The 23,136-nt window shown below is 36.4% G+C and overlaps 3 protein-coding genes across 3 annotated transcripts; all 3 read left to right on the forward strand.

The window, feature by feature from the left end:
- Positions 1-2,155: 2,155 nt before the first annotated feature.
- On the forward strand, positions 2,156-10,623 carry LOC147853699 (Ribosomal protein L13 family protein). Its single transcript, XM_087332632.1, has 5 exons — positions 2,156-2,302; positions 2,404-2,475; positions 2,590-2,756; positions 9,865-9,976; positions 10,130-10,623. The coding sequence occupies exons 1-5, from the start codon at positions 2,288-2,290 to the stop codon at positions 10,337-10,339; spliced, it is 576 nt and encodes a 191-aa protein (XP_087188758.1). The 5' UTR covers positions 2,156-2,287; the 3' UTR covers positions 10,340-10,623.
- A 2,230-nt stretch (positions 10,624-12,853) lies between these two features.
- On the forward strand, positions 12,854-15,461 carry LOC147853700 (ubiquitin-ribosomal protein eL40 fusion protein). Its single transcript, XM_087332675.1, has 5 exons — positions 12,854-13,022; positions 14,291-14,377; positions 14,720-14,822; positions 15,086-15,152; positions 15,307-15,461. The coding sequence occupies exons 1-5, from the start codon at positions 12,920-12,922 to the stop codon at positions 15,331-15,333; spliced, it is 387 nt and encodes a 128-aa protein (XP_087188801.1). The 5' UTR covers positions 12,854-12,919; the 3' UTR covers positions 15,334-15,461.
- A 4,833-nt stretch (positions 15,462-20,294) lies between these two features.
- LOC147853701 (mannose-1-phosphate guanylyltransferase 1) lies at positions 20,295-22,837 on the forward strand. Its single transcript, XM_087332413.1, has 4 exons — positions 20,295-20,512; positions 20,668-20,730; positions 21,325-21,564; positions 21,802-22,837. Exons 1-4 carry the CDS (start codon positions 20,402-20,404, stop codon positions 22,471-22,473), a joined length of 1,086 nt encoding a protein of 361 aa, XP_087188539.1. The 5' UTR covers positions 20,295-20,401; the 3' UTR covers positions 22,474-22,837.
- Positions 22,838-23,136: the final 299 nt, after the last annotated feature.

Consider the following 23,136-nt stretch of genomic DNA (forward strand, 5'->3'; position numbering starts at 1 on the left):
ACTCGGAAGTCCTTGTGTGTCGTCTCCGGTGCTGAATCGTTCACTCCGTCGACATAACTCCAATAGCCATGCCCAAGCAAGTACTGGTGCATCTTGTATGACCAAGATGCATAGTTGGTTTTGTCGAGCTTCTCCACCGGGAGCGACGTAGCCATACCTCTGTCCATTTCTCCTTTTGTGTCTGTTTTCCGATCTGTTAGGGTTTCCTTCACAAGCGTAGATGTCTGCAGCAGAGGTTCTCAACCCACGCGCTCTGATACCATGTGAAAGATAGCTTGCGGAAGCGTTAGAAAGAACAATACACAAAGAGAGAGAGAGAGAGAGAGAGAGAGTAGGACACACTATTTTTCAAAATTATATGAATACTCTGTGTTCTCTCTCTTCTGTATCTACAATGCGCTCATCAACGTTATTTATACAAGTCCACACGGGACTGTTAGAAGTACGGTGTACTTCAATGCTCACACGAGCGTCTAACACTAACTACGAGACTATAACTGCCTAGTAGTCTAACCTATACTAGGCTTCATGTTACGGATTGGATCCGTCATACCGGCTCCCCAGCTCACCGGTCCTTACTGCTTACCGGCTCGGTTGCTCACCGACATACCAATTCATCTCACTTACCAGCTCAGGCTTATTCAGCTAATCCGGCTCCGGTTGAGCTTGCCGCTCAACAATTTGGAATGATCCCAAAGGATCGTTTAAGAGTTTAACGTCGTCAACATTTGTTGAATCAAGTACCCTCATGATTTTACACTAGTTGGTGCTATCACTACCATTGGATTGTTTGGGTATGAGTATGGTGGTGGAAATATTGAACTTTCACAATGTATAGTTTGCGTCAAGCATTCCCTTTGGCATTACTAGCAATTGTGACCTCCCCTTGTTATGAGTGCCACTTCCACTTTCAATGGTTTCCATCTTCTAATAGACCAATACATAGTTGTCGCCTTTACAACTTTCTCCTCCACAACTATTCTAGATGGCTAATGATGAACCTCACTCTAAATGTCATGTGAACTTGGACTAATAACAAATAAAGCACATATCATAACAAAGAACATATCAATACATATCATTTACATACCCATATAGTTGTCCAAATGTAATAAATGAAATTAAGATTAGAATATAGATCAAAAGAGGGCATCTTAATGCAAAAACATTGTGAAGTAGTATTGCTAAGAGGTGATTCAAAATGCAAAGTTAACTAGTTATTCACATATGCATAATTTGTGGGAGTGTTGATCTCAATTGGTACTCTCATAAAATATGTCGCACACTTTCCTTTGTTTTTAATTTGATTTAGTTTTGTTCAACCATAACACAATCTAGAATACAAGCAACAATCCGCCCAATGCTTTTGTGTCATGTTAACAAGGATTCTCATCTAGGCAACTTAGTTTATTGGTGGATTTACATTGAGATCAAACGAGCATGAGCTCTAGCCTAAAGCTAACTAGTTGGAGCAAAGTTATAAAGGGAAAGACTCGGAAATTGGCTTGAGTTCCTCTTTATACTCCCAAAGCCCCCTCCCCAGTTCTCGTTGTTTTTTGGAATGCACCCAGGTCAAAGGCAAATGAGAAGTGATGGGGGTGCTTGCACCTTCACATGCTTCTATAGGACCTCCATTTTCTTTATGGGCACATGCCAAAGTTGGGGGACGATGCCAATATGGAATGCATTAGAACATTCCTTGTTACATCTTGAAATGGTGAAATAACTAACTACAATTTGATGCAAATGATGTTAGAAGAGGCGACAAAGCTATTGTGGTGTTTGTTTTGTGTGATTGTTCATGTTACAATTGCAGCTATAAGGTGTGGTCACACACACACACACACACACACACGTATGTATGTATGTATATGCTCTTGTCGACTTACGTAGATGCTTCAATGTGCCCATTGTTTGTGCCAACATCTTGAAAAGGTGAAATAACTTACTAACATTTGATGCAAATGATGTTGGAAGAAGTGACAAACCTAGTGTGATGTTTGTTTCATGCGATTGTTCGTGTTACATTGGCAAGTATGTATAGTGTGTGGGTATATATGTATATGCTCTCGTCGACTCACGCATATCCTACAATGTGCCCTTCTTGTTTGTGCCTCCGTATCATGGCCCTTGGGGTCTGTTTTAATGACACTTACAGGGGTATTTGTGGAAATAAATAAACCTCTCTCGCATATACGCTTTTTTTGTGTCTTTTGTTAAGCGCTCCTTTTGCTCAGTAGTTTTCCGAGTGTGCAGCAGCCGTAGGAAGGAGCGAGCTTCCGCAGCGATGGCGGCCTTAAAGGTAGGGTTCTTCTTCTTCCTCCTCCTTAAAGAATTTCCTCGCTTTCTTCCATTTTAATGACTATGTCGAATTTGAATGATTTATTCGTTCTTTCTCAACAGAGAGCCATGGCAGGTCTTACACCTGAACGAATCGAAGGTCTGAGGTGGAGACTCTTTGACGCGAAAGGACAGGTATTTATGAATTTTGCTTCCGCTTTCTTTCGTAGAAAGATGTTTTCTTTCTGTTTTAGTTCTTGAAGGCTCATTCCTGTATTTTATTTTTCTTTCTCTGCATTTCTTTTGAAGGTTCTTGGACGTCTAGCATCACAGATTGCTGTAGTTTTACAAGGGAAAGATAAGCCTACATACACGCCTCATATTGAAAAAGGAGACATTTGTGTCGTAGTAAATGCTAATGAGGTTGCATTTACTGGAAGAAAATTGACTGATAAGTTCTATCGTTGGCATACTGGGTGAGTGGAATTAATCCCTGTTTCTTTGTTTATGCAATTTGCACTGAAGAAAGTTTGTTTTTTAGCCATGAAAGTAAGATGCTTGTGTGCTTTTCATTGAAGAAAGTATGGAGCATTTGTGCTTTTCATTGAAGAACATATGGTGCATTTTCTCTTTATGCTCAAGGAGTTGTTATTCATTTAAGTTTTACTTGAAGAAAGTGTAGTGTGGTGCATATGTGCTATAGAAATGGCATAGTCAATTACCTACAATGAATCAATAATGAGTGTTGATTCAGTCTTTGAAACAATATACCATTAAGTATGACTTTTTGATGGAATATCTTCCTTAGGTTAATCATGGCTTGATTATATTATTTAAATTTGGAATGAGGTTTTTGATTAAATACTCCTCCTTAGTTTTTGGGCCATACTTTATGATTTGGATTAATCAAATAACACTTCATAGTATTTTTTTGATTTATATCATAATCAATTGCCTTTTCTTTGGCTGTCTAGAGAACACAATAACTTAATTCCTCTTCACATTCATCATGAAGCTGTAATATCATGCCATGTAATCTTATACTTGAACTGGGTGATTAGATTCTTCTTTGGGTTGAGTGATGTATTCGCTTGCTTGCTTGGTGTAGTGTTTTCTTTACTCAAAATGTTTGCATGATCAGCTCACTGAACTCGCTCTTAGGGACAAATCTGAGCTAGAGGAGTTGTTGGAGTAGCATTCCATAGCCTCTCCATTGGAGCTATGACTGCTCTTGTCATGCTCATGATCAAGTGCCTAAGCCGCTTTCCTTCGTCTATGTCATGTTGGTTGAGCAGCCAGGGCACTTTGTTCATGCCACATCAGTTAAGGGAACAATCAAGCAAGCCATGGATCAAGCATTCAATTGTGGTGTTGAGCGTCAAGTCTTTTTGTTAAGTCCATTCACTTAATGAATCTTCAGGCCTTCACATGTGGAGTGCAAACCATCAAGTTGGTGTGCGGATTCAGCTTAGATGTTGTGTGCATAACCCAGCTTGGATGTCGTGCACATAACGCAGCTTAGATGTTGTGCTAAACAAGTTGATTGTTGAGTGGTTCCTTACCCTATTGATCGATGTCATTTCAGCCAAATGGCCAAGCCCCTATGGATCCACTTCAGACTGCCATCTGGTCATTGGCTCACTAAGCCTGTCTATTGTATACTTGGTTGGATTGACAATGTGAAATTTGAGTGGCATTTCGCTCAAATGAATATTCTCTTTGAGACAGTTGTGGAAGACATTGGATGAGTTGAGTCATTGTTCTTCTCCATGTGGATTTACTTCAAACTGCCATGTGGTCATTGGTGCACTAAGCCCATCTATTGTACATGTGTTTTGGTTGACAATGTAGGTTTGGAGTGGCATTTCACTTAGTTGAATATTCACTTGAAATGGGTTTAGTTGAGCCTTTGAACAGGCCGAGTTGCTAAACCATTTGTTGTGAATGCCTCCTTTGCTATCTTCATGATTGTACATAGCCAAACATATGAGTGCGCATACACAAGTTAGAGAACATGGGCAATGTGTCTCTCATGATGATGGATGGTGGTTTTGAGTGGGCTGAATTGCTGTTATAAATTTTTGGAGGCATATGTGGACCATCTCCTCATAGACTTCCGGTTTTGGTCATAGCAAGAGTTTGTATCTTATAGTGTAGTCATTGATAGCCATACTCTTCTATTCAATGTCATTCAATTCTTGTCGAACTTGAAACTTGGAAGCTTAGATTTGTCTGTGCCTCCTTTGTTGTCTTCATATATTTTATGTAATGAAGCATGTGATTGTGCATACATGACACTAGAAAATATTTCACCCAATTAGTTGCATCTGACATGGTCAACACTTCTTGGATCCACCATGATTCCCAAATAATATCTGTGTTTGACAAGGAATTGTATCCGTATGTGTACTTCCACAAATTGAAGTTTTTCCTATCAAGCTTTTTGATTGGAAGAGCATTTCCCATTTGCATATTCATGTTGGCAATTCTTCTTATTCTCTTTGTTAATTTTCGTCGACCCTCTTTTTTCACGACACATGAAATGTGGTGAAGCTCTTATGTGGACAAGCCATGTAGTCATTATACAAAAAAAATCGTTGACGTGTATGAGCTGTTTTGGATGATGCAACAAGGACGGGCAATGTTGATTATTAACACTGACACTATGATACTAGGTGAAGAACTAAAGAGTAATTCTATAGAGGATCAAATTTATACACACACAATTAGTAGATTGTCTGTGTTATGTGTATGTGTATGCTAAAGGAGAGAGAGGTAGATGGATAGATTGTATGATTGTCTTTGGAGGGCAAACCTATTAGACCAAAAGTGTTACATTTTCACATAATGCATGTGAAAGTGAGTAGTGACTCTCAATGTTCAAGAACTTTGCCGATGAATGTTGTAATCAATAGTGCACACTATGATTGTGAGAGAAACTTGCGCAAGGATTGGGTTTGGTCAAAGATATTTGGGAAGCATAGTCTAATGTGATCAAAGGCAGAGCATTGTATCAAAGTATGATACTTAAGACTCTTGAACCTATTTCAGCAAAATGTCTATAGTTGATTACTCTCATCACTTGTGCCCCAACACCCGCTCTCACATTGTAGTGCGTGTGAGCTAAGTCGAATGGAAGCAATGGTTTGGATTGCCAACAACGGGATGGGTTCTAACACGTATCAATGCGTGCGGTTTCCCATTCGGCGAAGAATATGGTTTTGTAGCTAGGTGCAACGTATGTAGTATATAATATGCGAAGCAAGAACCTCCGCATTTCTTCCGTATCATGATACATTGGCTTTGCAAAAAGGCCTCATTTACATAGGAATCTGGTGTGCATCCCATCTTCTAAACCATTTTTCAATATCTTATATCTAATCGGAACACAGAATTTTGCTTTCATGTGTCTTTTGGATCTATTTGCTTACTTCCCAAACAATTCTTGGAACTTGATGTGAGGGACTTTATTGAACATTAAGCGTGTATCCAACAACCCTTTCCATGGCCATGATCTCCTTTATTGAACATTAAGCGTTTATCCAGCTCATTGTTGTACATAATGCGTGGTTTATCTTTTATTGGGTTCTTTACAAGCATAATCTTTGTTTTAGAGCTATTGACACATTACTTAGTATGCATGCAAAATTATTCCAATGCTCTCATAAGCTTTTGCACATCTCCTTAAGTATTTGCAAAAAGCACTACATCATTCACATACAACAAAATCATGATGACTACATTCCCAATGATAATTTCTTCAACGCCTTCTTTCGTTACAAACTTGGCAACCATTTTTTTAAATTCATCCATGCATAGACCAAATAGAGTTTGTGAGAGTGGGCATCCTTGCTTAGCACCAATAGTGCTTTTGAAATAATTTGAAATTTCATCTCCCATATGCCATTGTTGTAAAATACTTAGCATACAATACATGTAGAATACGTGTGCTATGTATGTATTCTACCTTTTTTCTTTAAATATTTAGAATTCTTATTTTGTAGATAAGATTCGTGTAAATTATGTTAAATATTTCATAAATTTTAAAGTTAAAAATTTAGGGAAACGTTAAATAATTTCTGTAAAATAAGTTTTTTTTTACTTTCTGGAAATGTTAAATACTTGTTAAATACATAAGACTACATCAAATACATAGAATACATGAAATATCACAAAATGGTAGTTCTAAAATGTAGAATACTTCAAAGTATTCTAAAATGCATTCTAAACATAGAATACGCATTTTTGAACAACTATTCCATACACACACAACATATGACGTCATAGATTCGTGAATTTGCAAGCATATATTCACTTAGCACTGTGGGTTCTTCCATTCACCTCGAAAGATGCTCACATGGTACATCATTGAAAGCTTTCTTGAAGAAAGAGAGAAAGAGATAGAGTACACAAGAATAACAAAGACAAATTATATTAGCAAAAAGCACTGTGAGTTCTTCTATTCAACTCCAAAGATGCTCACATGCTACATCATCGAAAGCTTTCTTGAAGAAAGAGAGAAAGAGATAGAGTGCACAAGAATAACAAAGAAAAATTATATTAGCAAAATGGGAGATCATTTTACAAATATAAGCAGCTATATAACACTATTAATAATCAAGGCCTGATCATTGGTAATCATTACTAGATACAAGACAGTGGCTTGTTTTATATAAAACATTTTATCCTTTCTTCACAATGAAGTTTGAATCAATCTATCATGATGGGGGTGAGTGGAATATCTGAAACATACATTTCCTTAAATACAAGGACAAGGGTGAAGTTTAGGGCATGTTCCCCAAGAAGTCCAGTTCACTCATAAGGTGGTGTTGAGCTTGATATCTCAACACCTGTGTATTGTATGTGGAGAATGAAAAGTAAACACTACAATTTTAATGGTGTCTACATAGTAATTTATTGGGTATTTTGTCATGCCATAGGTTGAACTGGTTTTAATAAAGCACTAGTATTTCTTATTAAATTGTTTTGCAAAGTTATAGCTGAAGTCGATAAAAAAGTTTTCTAGTTGCTTTTCTCAAGCAATATTCCAACTGGGTGTTAACACAAAAGAATCATTTCATGAGGAGTGAAGTGTGAATTCACAAAGTGAACAGAAACATTTCGTATATAGTGTCTCATCCTAACACAAGACATACTTTTGTCTCGTTTTCATTTGTATTCTGGTGGTATAGTAAATTTTTATATGTATATCTGGCAGCTTAAAATCTTGGTTTGGTTCACAGTAGAAAGCCATGTGATATATATTAGGTCATGATAGATTTTTGAGCCTGTAAGGAAACAGGGTCAAGTTGTGATCAATCGTCATTTTACTTTGATATATTTAGACATAGAAATTTTATGCTTGACTGTTTAGACATGACTTACACTCTTTAAACACATATTGTTCAAATTACATGAACAGACCATGATGGAAATTTGCTAGCATTAATGTAGTATTAAATGCAAGTCTCTAGGGTATACATGCGGAGGCCCAGTAGTGAACATTGCATACTAAATCATATCCAAAATTGTATAAAAAGTAGCATCGACAACCTAAAATTGTAAAAATGTCATCTCAACAATTTTAGGTTGATCGTGTCTTCTTTAGTCATTGGAAAACTTTGCAGCATGCTAACTTGGTGAAATCGGATTTTAGAGGCATTTCCTGCAGATATTGATTCAACACATGAGCAAAGCACACAAACAAGATGTCAGAAGCATGTGACATACTTGTGATCAATGTGAGATAAGCAGGAAGGTTCAAAATATTGAGAATATATTGGCTATAGCCCATTCGATAATGAAAAAGTGGAGGATAAAGAATGTGATGGTTAGCATTCTGAAAACCTTTGATAAATTTGCCAGGTGTGTCAGAGTTCTTTCAATGAGATTTGACAGGATCATTATGACCCTCATTATATATTTGATAATCCACATTCCAGTTCTGAATTCAGTGAGACACTCTATTCTCAGAAAAAAGATGTAAGTCTACTTTCTAGAAAGTTCTAACCTCCTCACATGTATTGCAAAAGGGATATTGGGTGACAAGCTCTTTAGTCTCGTCACTGCCATTTGTAAAACCAGTAATGCAATGGAAAAGATATAACCATTGATTGTTCCCGATTTTTTCTTCTAGCCTTCGCATTCCCTCACTGATATTTATGAGACACTCTATTCTCAGGGAAAAGATACAGATTTTCTTTCTAGAAGGTTCTAACTTCCTCACACCTATTATAAGTAAGGGATCTTTGGCCACAAGCTCTTTAGTCTTGCCAATGCAAATATTGACAATAGTCATCCTATGGAAAGGAAGTGAGCCTCCAGAGTTTCCGTTTTTCTTGTAACTGAGTCCTGTAATTCAGTCTTGTTTTATAATTCACTTATGTAACGGGTATAATCAAAATAATATCAAGTTTTCTTTTGTGTTTTAGCGTCAGAATTCTGTACTTTATCATTTGCTTCTATCATTTTGTAGGGTATAAAATGAACCCAAATATGTTTGACAATCTGCCATTTAGGAAGACAATGTAGATCTGTTTTCCTGTTGTGTTGTAAGATTGGATGTTGGTTTTGCTTCAATTGGTTAGCAATGGCTTTTTCCAAGGCTGTTCTGAGCTTGTTCATATGTTTGTGTATGTGTGAATGTGCGTGTGCGTGTGCTTGTGCATACCTGCACACAAAAACTGAGGAAATGAAAAAGAAGTGTCTCAAGCTACAGAGTAAGATGCAAAAGCAAACAAATATTAGCTCGTAAAGCTAGTCAATAGAGAGGTGATTGGAGAAGTAAGAAGAAGAACGTCAACAGCACACTGAAAATTTTCTCTTTGCAATAGCAGATCCACAAGAAGGGCCTTGGTGCAATATCTATGTTTTTGCCTCCTATAGCAGAGGTCTTGAGTTTGAATCCTGAAAACTGTGCAGAATATTTGTAATGGTAATCTCAAAGCTTTTCCCTTTGTGGAATTCTGCCTGACATCTTGGAGGACTTGTATTCACATGTATTCAAGCTGTTGTGGATGTTAAGATGGGATTTCTAACATCAGCCCCTACATACCTCACTGAATTTCAAGAATTATGTTATATTTTTCAATTTCCACCCCTTTTCATTGATGTTAAAGTGATCCACTCAGTATCAGTAAAGCTGCTGAGAGTATAGTTTGGGAATATTTATCAATTGCAACTTCTATACGTCGATATCCTTCTTCATCTAAATAAAGCATAGGCAAACTTTGAAAGTTTCATCTGAACTTCGTAAGTACTGAAGTAATTGATTAGACAACTTTGTCTTTATTCCTAACAGACTTTATTTAGAATATTTCATTAAATAATTGAACTCTGAATCCCACAATTATTCAAGATGCTCACGTTTTTTCAAGGTGCACATTACGCCCATCAAACTAGTTGGATTTTAAGGGTATATTATTTCATTTGGTGTCATCCACTTAAAATGTGGTCCATTTGCAAATATTATGCATTGTATAAGTTCTTTTAATATATTGCCAGAGCCTTTTATGACTCCACTGTTTGTGAAAATGAGATTCTTTGACGAAGACTAATATTTGTTTTTAAATCTGATGATTGTAGTTATGTCGGTCACCTGAAGGAGAGGAGTTTGAAAGAGCAGATGCGAAGAGATCCAACTGAAGTTATTCGTAAAGCTGTATTCCGTATGCTTCCCAAGAATAGGCTACAAGATGTATGTTACACCTTTTACTGCAGAAAATCCAGATCAACCAATATGTTGTCATGGGTTGAAACAGAAATCTCTAAATCAAGTATAAATGTTCCATGATTTTACAAAGACTCAAATTTTAGTGATATAAGGAAGATATTTGTTGCATTATTACAGGATAGGGCAAGAAAGCTGCGAATTTTTGTGGATGATAAGCATCCATTTGCTGACAAGCCCTTGCAGCCTTACATAATGCCCCCTCGGAATGTGAGAGAACTCAGACCTCGTGCCAGACGAGCATCAGAACGAGCTCAGAAAAAGGCTGCAAATAGGGAAGCAAAGCTTGCATTGCTTGAGCAAAACAATTCTACCACAACACTAACTTGACATGACATTTTCTTATAACACATTCCTTGAATAATTTGAGGTGGGAGTTTCTTGATGTTTACCTTTATGTTATAGTTGCCAGAAATTTAGTATATGTAGCAGCCAGGTTGCCAGCTATAGTGATATACATGATGATGAATACGAATGATTCTTCTTTATCCATGAGTTTCAATTATTTGGCTATTGCAAAGAACATCAAAGGTCAATCAATTTGGTCGTTTCCAGGGTCTGTATAAATCAAAAACATATTTGTTGGAAAGAGATTTGACTTACCCTTTGTCTCTAATGTACATTGTCTGTTATAACAGTAAGTAGTTGGCCAGTCATTAGCGTCATGGTATGTGTCATTAGAGCTAAAAAATCCATTCTTCTAGTTGCTCCATATAAATCTGAATAATAATAGCAAGTTGTGGGTTAGTGTTCAATTGGTGGTTACAAATTTCAACTGAGGACAGGCAGGATCTTTTTTTGTGGTCATAGCATTCTTTGTATTGAATATTTTTATTTTCTGTAGTCATAGCTTTATATTATGTCTATTTGTTTTTTGTTCAACCAAGGGTTTATTTTATATATAGGCTTACACTATGTTCACCTATTGTATGAACTCCAGAATTGCCTGCCTGATTGGCTGGTCAAGAGGTATGTTAGCTCTTATTTGCGCCAAAACTCATGAAGCGCTGTAATAACTGCATCACCACTCTCAAACTATTGCTTCATCTTTTAGTTCCATGAACCCTCACATTATTTGGTTGCTTCATTATTTGCATATCTGCAATCCAACCACATCACTATTCTCTTGGATAGTTGTTCCATTTTTGGTTCCATGAATCAACATTTTGATTTTTGCTTTTAATGTCTATTATTATAGTGTCACATCCTAGGTAGGTCATCATCATCCTATTCTTTACTTTTTTATATACAAAAGGAGACACTTGGATGCTTCTTGTTGGTTTACAAATATATCTAAGACTGTTGACAAAGCTTATTCAAAGGTAGACATGTAATCCTCAAGATCTCATGCTTGCTTAGAAATTAGCAAATCTGGTCTGTTGGCTAAGCATTATGCTAAAATCTCACAATTCTTTAATTACCTTAGAACATCTACCTTTACTTTCCAACGATTCTTCTATGGCCCTATTGTGACTTTCAAGCACTATCATTGAATGTTAATCTTCATTAGACATGCAACACATCACCAATAGAAAGGGGGGGTTCTAATCTAGCCTACGTATGTAGGTTGCTTAGATACAAATTTCATTTAAAAACTTTAGAGATTATAGAGAATGCTTTAAACTTAGAACTCCAATGAAACTAAACTAAATGCAAGTGGAGAGGAGGATTAAATTTTAGGGTTTTAAACTTTTAAGAATATTAGGGTTATATTGTTGAGGATAGTGAGAATATTTGGGGTTAGGGATTAAGGCTAAGATTTGGGACTAGGGTTAAGTATAGTGAAAAGTAGTCTTGAATCATTAGGCCATAAAAGGAATTAAAAAAGATAACATAATGAGGAATGAGAATGGAAAAAAAACTAATTAACACAACAGGTGATAGAAAGCTAGAAACTTATTAATTAACCAAACAAGTTAATTAATGCAACATTAAAAGTAAAAATAAACTAAACAAGTCAACAAATGGAAGAGAGGAAGAGCAAGAGAAATAGCCAAATATTTTAGGAACGTTAACTTATAGGGACAAATGCATTTCACCTTGAACATCGAGAGTCACTACTCACTTTCACATCTATTACTTTACTTGAACATGCTATATTTTTTGGTCTCATAAGTCATATTTGACATCCAAAGACAACAATAAAATCTCTCTCTCTCTCTTTATCGTAATTAGCTTACCCCAATGGTAAGTCATTTACACTATTAGCACTACATCTTGGGTTTGAAACCCAATATTCTCACCTCCCTATTACTCCATAGATATATCTTATTTCACTTGATGCCACTATGGAATGTTGGGATTGAACCTATGACCACCTGGTCTACATTGGGCAACCAACTCATCTCTCTCTCTCTCTCTCTCTTACCACCAACATGTCCCCAATATTCTCACCTCTCTATTCCTCCATAGATATCTCTTATTTCACTTGATGCCAGTATGGAATGTTGGTCTCCACTCTCTCTCTTACCACCAACATATCCCCAATATTCTCACCTCTCTATTACTCCATAGATATCTCTTATTTCACTTGATGCCACTATGGAATGTTGGGATTGAACCTATTACCATCTGATCTACATTGGGCAACCTTACCAACTTATCAATCTCTCTCTTACACCGACATGGCCAACCCCATCGAAGTTTTTGTCAAGTCATAGTATCGGTCGGAAATTTATTTGCTTTGACCTTGCATATATGCGTCTCGTGTCCGTCCTCGTGTGAAACGAACGGTACGCATATTCGAGGATGGCAATTGTTAGGGTTTCCTCTTCGCCTTCTGCCTCCTTTGATTCATTGTTTCTTTCTGTAAGTAAGTAAATCGTCTTCTTGGGTAGGCTTCGCTTAAATTGTTGTCCCTTGCTGTGGTGAAGAAGAAGAAGAAGTAGTAGTAGAAGACGAAAGGAAGAAATGCAGATCTTTGTGAAGACCCTGACAGGGAAGACGATCACTCTCGAAGTCGAGAGCAGTGACACGATCGACAATGTTAAGACCAAGATTCAAGACAAAGAAGGTGCCATGCAATTCCTGTGTTTTTGTTTCTTCTTTTTCTTTCTCATCGTCCTTTCATGCTGATTTATATAATGTCTTTCCACTGATCAGACGCCCTGAGTTTTGTTTTTCACATCGCTTTTTAATGTGCATCTCTCTCATTTCTTTTGAATTAGATGTCCGTCTGACCTCTGATGGCATTCGTATCTCGAAAATGTTGAGGATTGTGTCTGTATAATTACGCCTGTTTGCCTTTTATAGACACGTTCCATCCAAGAGAAAGAAAGTATGGTGTTTTCATGTATTTGTTACGTTGGTATACGTTCTTGATGAATCAGAAGTTTTTTTGTAACTTCTGTATCTAGAAAATCAATATTTCTATGTGAAGTTTGGACGCCGCTAAATGTATTTCTTTCTTTTTATTCTCATCCTGAATCAGACTTCCTTCTGACAACCTTGGTATCTAGAAAATCGCCAATTTTGTATGAAGATTGGATACATGTATATCTTTCCTTTTATTTCCTTTTTATTACATTCTAACAGTTTCTTGAGTTAGAAGTGCTTCTGATGGATTTCTTGGAATTTTAGTATTTTGTATGAATTAGCTGTGAAATTTCTTTCAATTAATCTACTGAATCTTCCTCATCCTTTTTTGCTGATTAGATTCTTTGGATTGCTTTTCATTCAAACGGCTTTCTTATGTAGAACATGTAGGATATGGTAGAAGATTGGCAGTGTACCTATATGTCCTGCCTTGGCTGGATCTGGGGATAATCTACTTTTACCAGATATCATTGCAATTCAATCATCTACTTTTATCAGAGACTTGGGAAATCATTGAATATTACTAGGGCTTATCATTGACAGAGGATATTGTACTTCTTATTGCCAGTGTCTAGCTGAATGTCTTCACATATATTCGTTTTATGTGTTTTGGTTATTAATGTTGTAGCATTATATGAAGAAAGTATATAGAAAATAACAGTTATGTGATATCGTTCTTTTCATGATCTTGTTTTCTTAGATGTTTAGGGTTTAGGGTTTCCAGAATAGCAGTGACTGTCATTGTCGAAATATACCGTTTTGCAAATGGTATACATTATATAATGCAAGAAATGTCATTGAGTGTGTTGTGTGTCATTGAAAGCATCTTTTTCTGCTGCTGGAATAGATGCATCTATGTGAGGTTTCCTTATGATATTAATGTTAAAATATATATGTTTTGCTCAAAATATATGTTTTGCTTATGAATGTTAAAAGTCACTTTTCTTTTGGATTTTCTCAATGTAGGAATTCCACCGGATCAGCAGCGGTTGATTTTTGCTGGGAAGCAACTTGAAGATGGAAGGACTTTGGCAGATTACAACATCCAGAAAGGTGTTTATTCCATGTGAAAATTTCCATGGCTGGTTCTATGTTTCTTCAGTGTTGATTTCTGATTTTGTTGGAAGTATATCCAATTATTTACATTTTTTAACAAATTTCAAAAGATATTTTCTGCTTTTTATCTTACGACATATTCATATATCTTTGTCCTCACACAAATATTCCCTATTACCTTTACAAAATATGCGGAATGTCAGTACTTTCTTTCACTATAAAATTTGTTTGCTATTTCCTTATTTCTTCTTTACAGAATGTACAAATTTCAGAAGATCGTTTTCATTTGTTCACTTTGTAGCATGTTTTGTAACTCATGCATTGTTTTCTTCGCCACAGAATCAACATTGCACTTGGTTCTACGGCTACGGGGAGGAATAATTGAACCGTCTCTGATGGCCTTAGCCAGGAAATATAATCAAGAAAAGATGATATGCCGCAAGTGAGATATATTTCTGCCTTTCTTATTTTATATTGTTATTAACAAATGACTTGTTTTTGTGATTGTTTCCATATATCTGTGGTCTGTTTGCAAGCAAGAAAACTGACTCTTATTTCATATTGTTATGAATTAATTAGCGACATTGTTCGATAATATGTGTTCTGATGATTGTTTTACAAATCATAAGATGGTTCAACTATGTGGCTCCTTTATTGTTCTGTTGGCTTTTTTTTTGTAAATAATGCTGTTGTGGTTGTGGATAGATGCTATGCTCGACTTCATCCACGTGCTGTCAATTGCCGAAAGAAGAAGTGTGGCCATTCCAATCAGGTACAGACAAGTTGCTTCGCTCATTGAGCTGTGCATGAATTGTTCCTATTTCAACATTCTTGATAGCAAGGGATGTTAAAAACTTATCTATGCATGTTAAATCTTAATTATAATACTTCAATATTCTTATTTTATTAAGTTAATTTTTGTGCAGCTACGCCCCAAGAAGAAGATCAAATAGATGTACTCTTGCACCATCTATAAGTCTTATGCAAGGATCTATAAGTCTTATTACCAGTTTTTTCCTCCTGGACTGCTTATGAGGCTTCATATTATTACTGTTAGTAATACATTTTGTTTTGAGTATTATTAATTCACATTCGTCGTGCTCACCAGAAAATTATAAAATTTAATGCAAGTGGGAATTCACAGATATTAAATAATCACGAAATTGTAGTAACTGAAGATAATTTGTGGATATAATACTATTATGATGTTACTGAAAAGTACATATAGTGGAGTTTTTGCACTCATAATAATATATTATCTAATCCATGTAAGAACAGTTCCCCTATCAGGAGCTACAAATATGCAATTACTAGTAGTATTCATTGTTTAGTAATAATATCTGATACATGCAAGAACATTTCCTCTATCATGTGTTACTTATATGCGATTATGAGTTACAAGGTGGCAGTAAGTTTTTTATGTTCATTTTTAATGCAACAGTCTGTCTTTTCTGGTAATCATTTCCATCTACACATTTGTATTGAAGTCGATGGATTCTTCTCCCTCTTACAGCAGTCAAGAAAAAGCAGCATGTGTTTTATTCAGTGTCGAGAGCTTATTGGGGTGTAATTGTGGCAGTAATAGTGAATGGGGGATGAACAGTGAATAAATTAGCTTTATTTACACAACTAGATGTCAACGTTAGTCATGATAAGTTGTATATGTTATGATAACCAAACTATCTGTGCCGGAGAGCACTTCATTGAGAAAGATTAATGAGTATGCTTATTCTGTGATGTTGAATTAATGAGTATGCCAGGTGGTTGTATATACGGCATAGTATATAGCCATGATTTCAAGTTTTCAGGTTGATAAAACATATGATCCCCAAGAGAGAATTGGAGAATTTGACTTTGCAAATTGGTGAAAATGAAACCTGAAACATGGTTATGTAATGATTTTATGTTGTACTAGTAATGTCATGGTCATTAAGCCGCATTTTCTTCTAAGTTCTCTCAGGTTGGCTTAGAGTACACAAACGAGTTCCCCTTTTTGAGAAATTGATATTAATTCCCTTGATCAGTTCTGAATATATTAACAAGCACTATCCTTGAACCACTTTTGCTAATTCCAGCTTTCATCCATGAGATCCTTTTGGAAAATAGTTTGGTTTTAAATGGTTTGGTTTCAACTTTTTCTTAAATGGTTTGGTTTAAATATTGAGAGTTCATAAACGGTTTGGTTTGGTTTTTGTTTTAAATAAACAGTTTGGTTTCGGTTTCGTTTCGTTTCTTTGCCTTGAAATCGAACTGCACCCATTGCTAATAACAATCAACATTTCTTTGTTGTCTTCTTCATCATCTTCTCTCTTCCTTCTTTCTTTTATCTTGTTACCATTTACTTCATCATCATCCTTTCTTTCATCTTCATTCTTTGGTTGGTTAGCCCATTCATGATTTTATTGCTATCTTCATCGTCTAGTGTCGCAATTGCTATTGTTGTGGATTGTTATCATCATCTCACCATCTATGTTGTTGTGGCTCGCCATCCAATGGGCGAGCCACCCAATGGGAATTCTACCTTCATCTTGAGTGCATCGTCATCTTCATTGTGATAGGGTCACCATCATCAACATTGCTAGCATTCATGTATTATGTTGAGCCATCACGTGATGCCTTTGCTAATTGACACACTTTGACTCCATCACCATCTTGCTATGTAGTTTTTGAGTGTTAGAAATGGAACTCTAAGAGCTCACCACCCTCCAACTAGGGTTGGGAAAAGGGAGAAACCAAGAAGGTAGAGATATGAATTCCTGATTGGTTACATCCTAAACGAGAAGGCTTCTCTAATAACCTCTTTTGGTCAAAGATAAAATTTTATAGGATTTTACAAACTCTTACAAATTGGTTTCAAATTGGAACAATTCTCTCTAGTTGCATAATTGATTTGATTGCCATTGTGTAAAACCAACAAGAACTTTGTATTTGGATTCTTATCAATTTTTAGTTAAAAACCATATTCATTGAAGTTTTAGCTACTAATACCTTTCGGATTGTGAAGTGTCATAAGGACCCTCAAACAATTAGTATAACATTCAACACGTGTATGCTTTCTAATATTAAACTGACATCCAACATGTTTTGGGTTTTAATGGTATTCTAATGATGTGATTTGTCATTATGACATGATGAAAATAAAAAATAAGAAAGCAAATCTTATCCACGTTTTTAAATTTGAGGAATATATTCATGAAGAGTAATTATTCCAATATGTGGACTAGTGTTTGTTATACTTATGTGTCCAATCTAGTGTTAGTCAATGGTATCTAGCATTTATGTGGCTCAAAATGCAAATGTTACAGTTTTTAAGGGCCGAGTAGAATTTATAGCCTCAGCGTGGCCTAAATGTGTTGACATTAACCAGTGTTATGCCCGACAAATCTACACAAATTCTCACAATGAGTATATGTAATGAGACAACCAAAGTATTTGACAAGAGGTAATTGGGCCAATTCTCATATATCTATATTAAGCTAGTTGTGAAATTTTGAGGGCAAGTGAAAGAGAGCCATGTTTGTTCAACAATATCTTTAAAAAAATATCAAGTACCTTCAAAAGGCATCTTAAGATATTCACCTATCGTGATCACATTTGGTTCCTTCTTTTGTAAGACAACTTGGCATTTAACTAAAAGTTGCACTAATGTAGTAGTAAGACCTCAATTAATTAAATCAAGAAAAGTCATTGATTGGTTGAAAATTTGTGTACACATTTTCTTCGTGGTTATGTATAAAATTCAATATAAATTGCTATTCAATGCATGATAAAATATTTGAAACCACCCAGTAACATTCTTTTATTTAGCTTGAAAATAGAGTTTACAGTGAATGCATGTAAGAAACATGACAAAAAGGTTTATTACAAAATTTCGATTAACTAATTATTTTTCTTGATTCGATTCTCAATTAAAATAGTCGTTTATATTTTGCATTATGATAGAATAAATTGACAATTAATGAATGTGTATTTTCTTCAAAGTTATAACCTCCAATTCGCTACATGGTTGTTAACATAAAATGTGAAAGGTTTGGAGTGTTCCGCTTGTATTCTCTCAACAACCTATAAGCTTGGTTCGAACTTATGACAATTACTAGTTAATGTGGCATAAAAGCAATGAATTAATATGTGAATCTCATGGAAGATTGTAAAAGAATGAACATGTTCCATCAAATAAGAGAAAATCACATCGAGATGCAAAACCATTGAGTGGAAGTTGATCGCGTATAGGACTTATGAGCCTTCAAGCTTCAAGCTCAATATTTGTCCCTTGTTGCAACTTCAAAGAACCAACAAAAATTATTCAACCATATCCTCGTTGGCATAGATGTTTTCATTTGGATAACCCACATCTAAACAAGATTTTGAGGTGACTGCACAAGTCTACCTTCAAACTTAACATTGAAATATGTTAATTAAACAATAGAGACATAGCAGCTATTAAATGTGATGAGCACCAAGTTCATGTTGGTATTTTTCATCGAAGACATTGTTTATGAACTATTTATGTAGTAAAATTATGACTCGTAGGAAAAAACTAGGTGTGTTGGTCACTTTCAATCACTTTCACAATGAGAACCTCGCCATTTCTTTTATCAGATACGTAGTGGAAATGAAAATATCATGTGAGCTTCAGACAAAAAACTGTGCAAAGTGATGTCCTTAATCCATTCAATAGAGAAAAGAATTGTTGCTTCCAAAAAGTAAAAAGCATACTTTTGAGCTCCAAATATCCAAACATTTATGTATAGGTGTGTATGATTCACACATGATTGCAAGTGCATGATCATACCATTTTACAAATACATAGTTTGCATCAATGATTGGATATCATAATTTTAAGTGCTAATGAAGGAAGGCAAAGAGAGAGAGAGAGAGAGATGGTTCTTTGACATAGTGCAATCTCACAATTCCTTTTTACATTGTTTAAGAATATGAGATTTTCGACCATGTATCATCGAGATGTTAATAGGTATTGTGAGCCTACCTATGATAGGCAAAATATAATGTATCATGTAGCCATACCAAATGGAAATTTGAAATGGCACATTTGTGATACCTAGAACAATACTTGTTCTACTACGTTGATAGTTATAGAGAACATAATTAAGTCCACGATGGTGATCCAACACAAGTCCATGTCGCCATGTGGTCTTGGGGGGTAAGAGATCAAGAGCAGTAAGTTGGGCTTACAAAAAGACTTTTTCTTCATCCAATCAAAATGCTTGCTAAGTCGAGATGTTTCCCCCAGACTTGTGCGTGTACATGTGTCGAGAAACCCTAGTTACATATGAACACAAATCTCTAGAGACACTTTAATCTGTCAATTCAATTAGAAAAAGGGATGTCGACTTTTCTTTCGCCAAAATGCTTGCCAGGCGATACGTTCCACTTGATTCAGGTAAAAAGGGATTTCAGTCTTCTTTCATCGAAATGCTTACTAGTCGAGAGGTTCTCCTCGGATTTTGCGAGTGTGCGTGCATATGTCGAGAAACCCTAGTTTTTATACGAATGAACAAACATAAACGGATACAAGTTACAACTTAGTAGGATGAAGAAAGAGTGAGGATTGGCTTGAGGTCCCGTCCTCGTTAAGAAATCCCAGGGAGCATATATGTATAATGTATATGTATAGGGAGCATATATGTATAATGTATATGTATTGGGAGCATATATTAACAATGTGAAATGGGGGAGACAGAAAACAAGGAAAAAGAAAGAGAAAAAAGCCTTCCTTTCCTTCGATGATTTAGTTAAAAAGGATCGAAAAGGAGGCGGAGAAGGAGAAGAGCCATGTTTAGGAGGCAATTAAAGAAGGCCACGAGTCTCTCCTTTTTAACTTCTCTTTCTCTTTGAAGGAAATTCTCAGAGAGACAGAGACAGCGAGAGAGAGGGAGGGAGGGAGGGAGTGAGAGAGAATCAAAGAAGCAATCAAGTGAACCATCAAACAAACAATCAATCAATCTAGAAGATATCCACGGACACAATCGAATCCACCATTATATCCGATTTCGATCAATCATGAAGGCATTGATATTAGTGGGAGGTTTCGGCACTCGACTCCGCCCCCTCACACTGAGCTTCCCCAAACCTTTAGTTGATTTCGCCAATAAGCCCATGATCCTCCATCAGGTACAAAGATGGAAAGGAACAATGATTTTCTATGAATTATTTCTTCTCTGTTCTTCTTTTTGGTACCCAAGCATGCGTGGTGATTAATGCTCTGTTATTTAGTTTTTGTTTTCCATGTAAATTTTACTCTGCTCCTTTGTTGTTTTTCTTACAAGATTGAGGCTCTAAAGGCGATGGGTGTGGACGAAGTGGTGCTTGCCATCAATTATCAACCTGAGGTATAATGAGGCTATTTCTTTATATGTATATGTGTGTGTGTGCTTATGTATGTATGTATATGTGTGTGTTTGTGTGCTTATGTATGTATGTATGTGTGTGTTTGTGTGCTTATGTATGTATGTATGTATGTATGTATGTATGTGTGTGTGTGTGTGCTTATGTATGTATGTATGTATGTATGTATGTATGTGTGTGTGTGTGCGCTTATGTATGTATGTATGCATGTATATGAGTATTGGATCTGTACTTGGTGTTTTTCTGTCTGACTTGGCTTGAGTCTCCATGGAATATGTGTGCAAGAGAGACATCAGATCTTTGATCTTATCTCTTGAAGTCATCATAATACATGCTTCTATTAATGTTCGGGATGACTACATATTTCGTTATCAATGTTGTATATGCGACGTTGTTATGGATGCCGTTGTAGACATGGTAACTAATCATCGGCTTTTCCTTGATTAAGCATTGCATCTATTGGAGCTCGATGTTTTGCTTAATCCGACTCAATGTGTTAATTTAATTTGTTGATGACTTTGATCCATCAAAGTCATTCTTTCTTCCCATTCATGGTGTTTCCCTATGAGTATGTACAGGTTATGATGGGATTCTTGAAGGAATTTGAAGAGAAGCTCGAGATCAAAATCGTGTGTTCTCGTGAATATGAGCCGATGGGCACTGCAGGCCCTCTGGCATTGGCCAGGGACAAGCTTCTTGATGGGTCAGGCGATCCCTTCTTCGTTCTCAACAGTGATGTGATTAGCGAGTACCCCCTTAGGCAAATGATGGAGTTTCACAAGTCTCATGGTGGCGAGGCCTCGATCATGGTCACCAAGGTGCACTCTCCTATTTAATCATGTCCCTTCTATAATAATGGGTCTTAGGCCGATAATTAGCTGAATGTGAACCATAAGTAGGCCTTCGGTCAACTGAATGTGAACACCATTATTGTAAAATGTTAATTAACCAATATATATTGTGTTTATTACAACATTTGAGATCCATTATTTTCTTCTTTCCTCAGTTTATAAGTAGGAGACCATGAATATGATTTATGTGCTCTGGCCTTATAGGTGGATGAGCCATCAAAGTATGGCGTGGTGGTTATGGACGAGAGCACGGGTCAAGTGCGGCGCTTTGTTGAGAAGCCTCAAACATTTGTCGGGAACAAGATCAATGCGGGGATCTACCTCCTCAATCCGGAGGTCTTGGATCGGATTGAGCTCCGCCCTACATCCATTGAGAAAGAAGTATTCCCCAACATTGCGAAGGAGAACAAACTCTATGCCATGGTCCTACCTGGATTTTGGATGGATGTCGGCCAACCTAAAGACTATATAGCCGGTTTGCATCTATACTTGGATTCGTTGAGGAAAAACCGCCCGGAAAAGCTATCGGAAGGGCCTCATATAGTAGGGAATGTGCTTGTAGATGAGAGTGCCCAAATTGGAGATGATTGCCTTATTGGGCCGGATGTTTCGATAGGACAAGGTTGTGTAATTGAGGCAGGTGTGAGGCTCTCTAGGTGTACTATCATGAAGGGTGTGAGGGTGAAGAAGCATGCTTGCATTTCGGGAAGCATTGTCGGATGGCACTCGACAATTGGGCAATGGTCTAGGGTTGAAAATATGACAGTTTTAGGCGAAGATGTGCATCTCTCAGACGAGGTCTACAGCAATGGTGGGGTGGTTTTGCCACACAAGGAGATCAAGACAAGCATCCTCAAACCTGAGATTGTTCTGTGAGTTGTGATAGAACCCCCCCCCCCCCCATCCCATCGACCGTGGCTGTTGTACCCTTGTTATTTTTTCATTCTTTTACGTCGTGTTGCATTACTTAAAATTAACAGGATTTAGAGGAAGTATAAGTAGGCCTAATGTAGATAGTGCAATGGCATGAAATAATCTCAAGTCGATGTTTGTATGGGGAAGCTTTGGTAGCCTCTTTCTAATTGGATCTATCCATTTTGGGTTGACATGTTTGGTGCTAATGAATATCTAGAATTTGCTTTCCAAACCATTTATGTTTCTTGACAATGAAGCATGTCACCATTCGTAATTTGTAATTGGTTCTTTTAATCTACATGCATTGATATGCTTCATTGAAACACTCACAATGTTGTTAAATTGTGTGTATGCCATAGAAAGAGACCTTGGATCTTGTGCTAAAAAGAAGAGTGTCATGATGGATTATCCCCTAAAAGTTTTTGCTCACAATAGGACAAGATATTAGCATTAGAAGATGCATTTAAAAACAATGTACAATTGTCGCTCTAGTTGTCACTACACGTGATGTTCATGGAAAATTTTGCCATTCTAAATTATGATACATGGAAATCATGTGTATGTTGGTGTATAAAATCTTATGCTAAAGTAGATGTATGTATGTTTGGATAAAATCTTATGCTA

The sequence above is a fragment of the Azolla caroliniana genome, unplaced genomic scaffold (genome assembly GCF_043228905.1).
Source record: "Azolla caroliniana isolate FFs.n. ecotype wild unplaced genomic scaffold, voAzoCaro1.0.p SCAF_16, whole genome shotgun sequence".
Taxonomy (NCBI): domain Eukaryota; kingdom Viridiplantae; phylum Streptophyta; class Polypodiopsida; order Salviniales; family Salviniaceae; genus Azolla; species Azolla caroliniana.

Bases quoted from the DNA above. Each gene is read 5' to 3' on its own strand.
- LOC147853699 (XM_087332632.1), top strand. The intron at 2,476-2,589 runs GTATTTATGAAT...TTTCTTTTGAAG, and splicing joins TCTTTGACGCGAAAGGACAG to GTTCTTGGACGTCTAGCATC. The intron at 2,757-9,864 runs GTGAGTGGAATT...TGATGATTGTAG, and splicing joins TTCTATCGTTGGCATACTGG to TTATGTCGGTCACCTGAAGG.
- LOC147853700 (XM_087332675.1), top strand. From the start codon at position 12,920: ATGCAGATCTTTGTGAAGACCCTGACAGGGAAGACGATCACTCTCGAA. The intron at 13,023-14,290 runs GTGCCATGCAAT...TTCTCAATGTAG, and splicing joins CAAGATTCAAGACAAAGAAG to GAATTCCACCGGATCAGCAG. The intron at 14,823-15,085 runs GTGAGATATATT...GGTTGTGGATAG, and splicing joins GAAAAGATGATATGCCGCAA to ATGCTATGCTCGACTTCATC.
- LOC147853701 (XM_087332413.1), top strand. From the start codon at position 20,402: ATGAAGGCATTGATATTAGTGGGAGGTTTCGGCACTCGACTCCGCCCC. The intron at 20,513-20,667 runs GTACAAAGATGG...TTTTCTTACAAG, and splicing joins AGCCCATGATCCTCCATCAG to ATTGAGGCTCTAAAGGCGAT. The intron at 20,731-21,324 runs GTATAATGAGGC...GAGTATGTACAG, and splicing joins CCATCAATTATCAACCTGAG to GTTATGATGGGATTCTTGAA.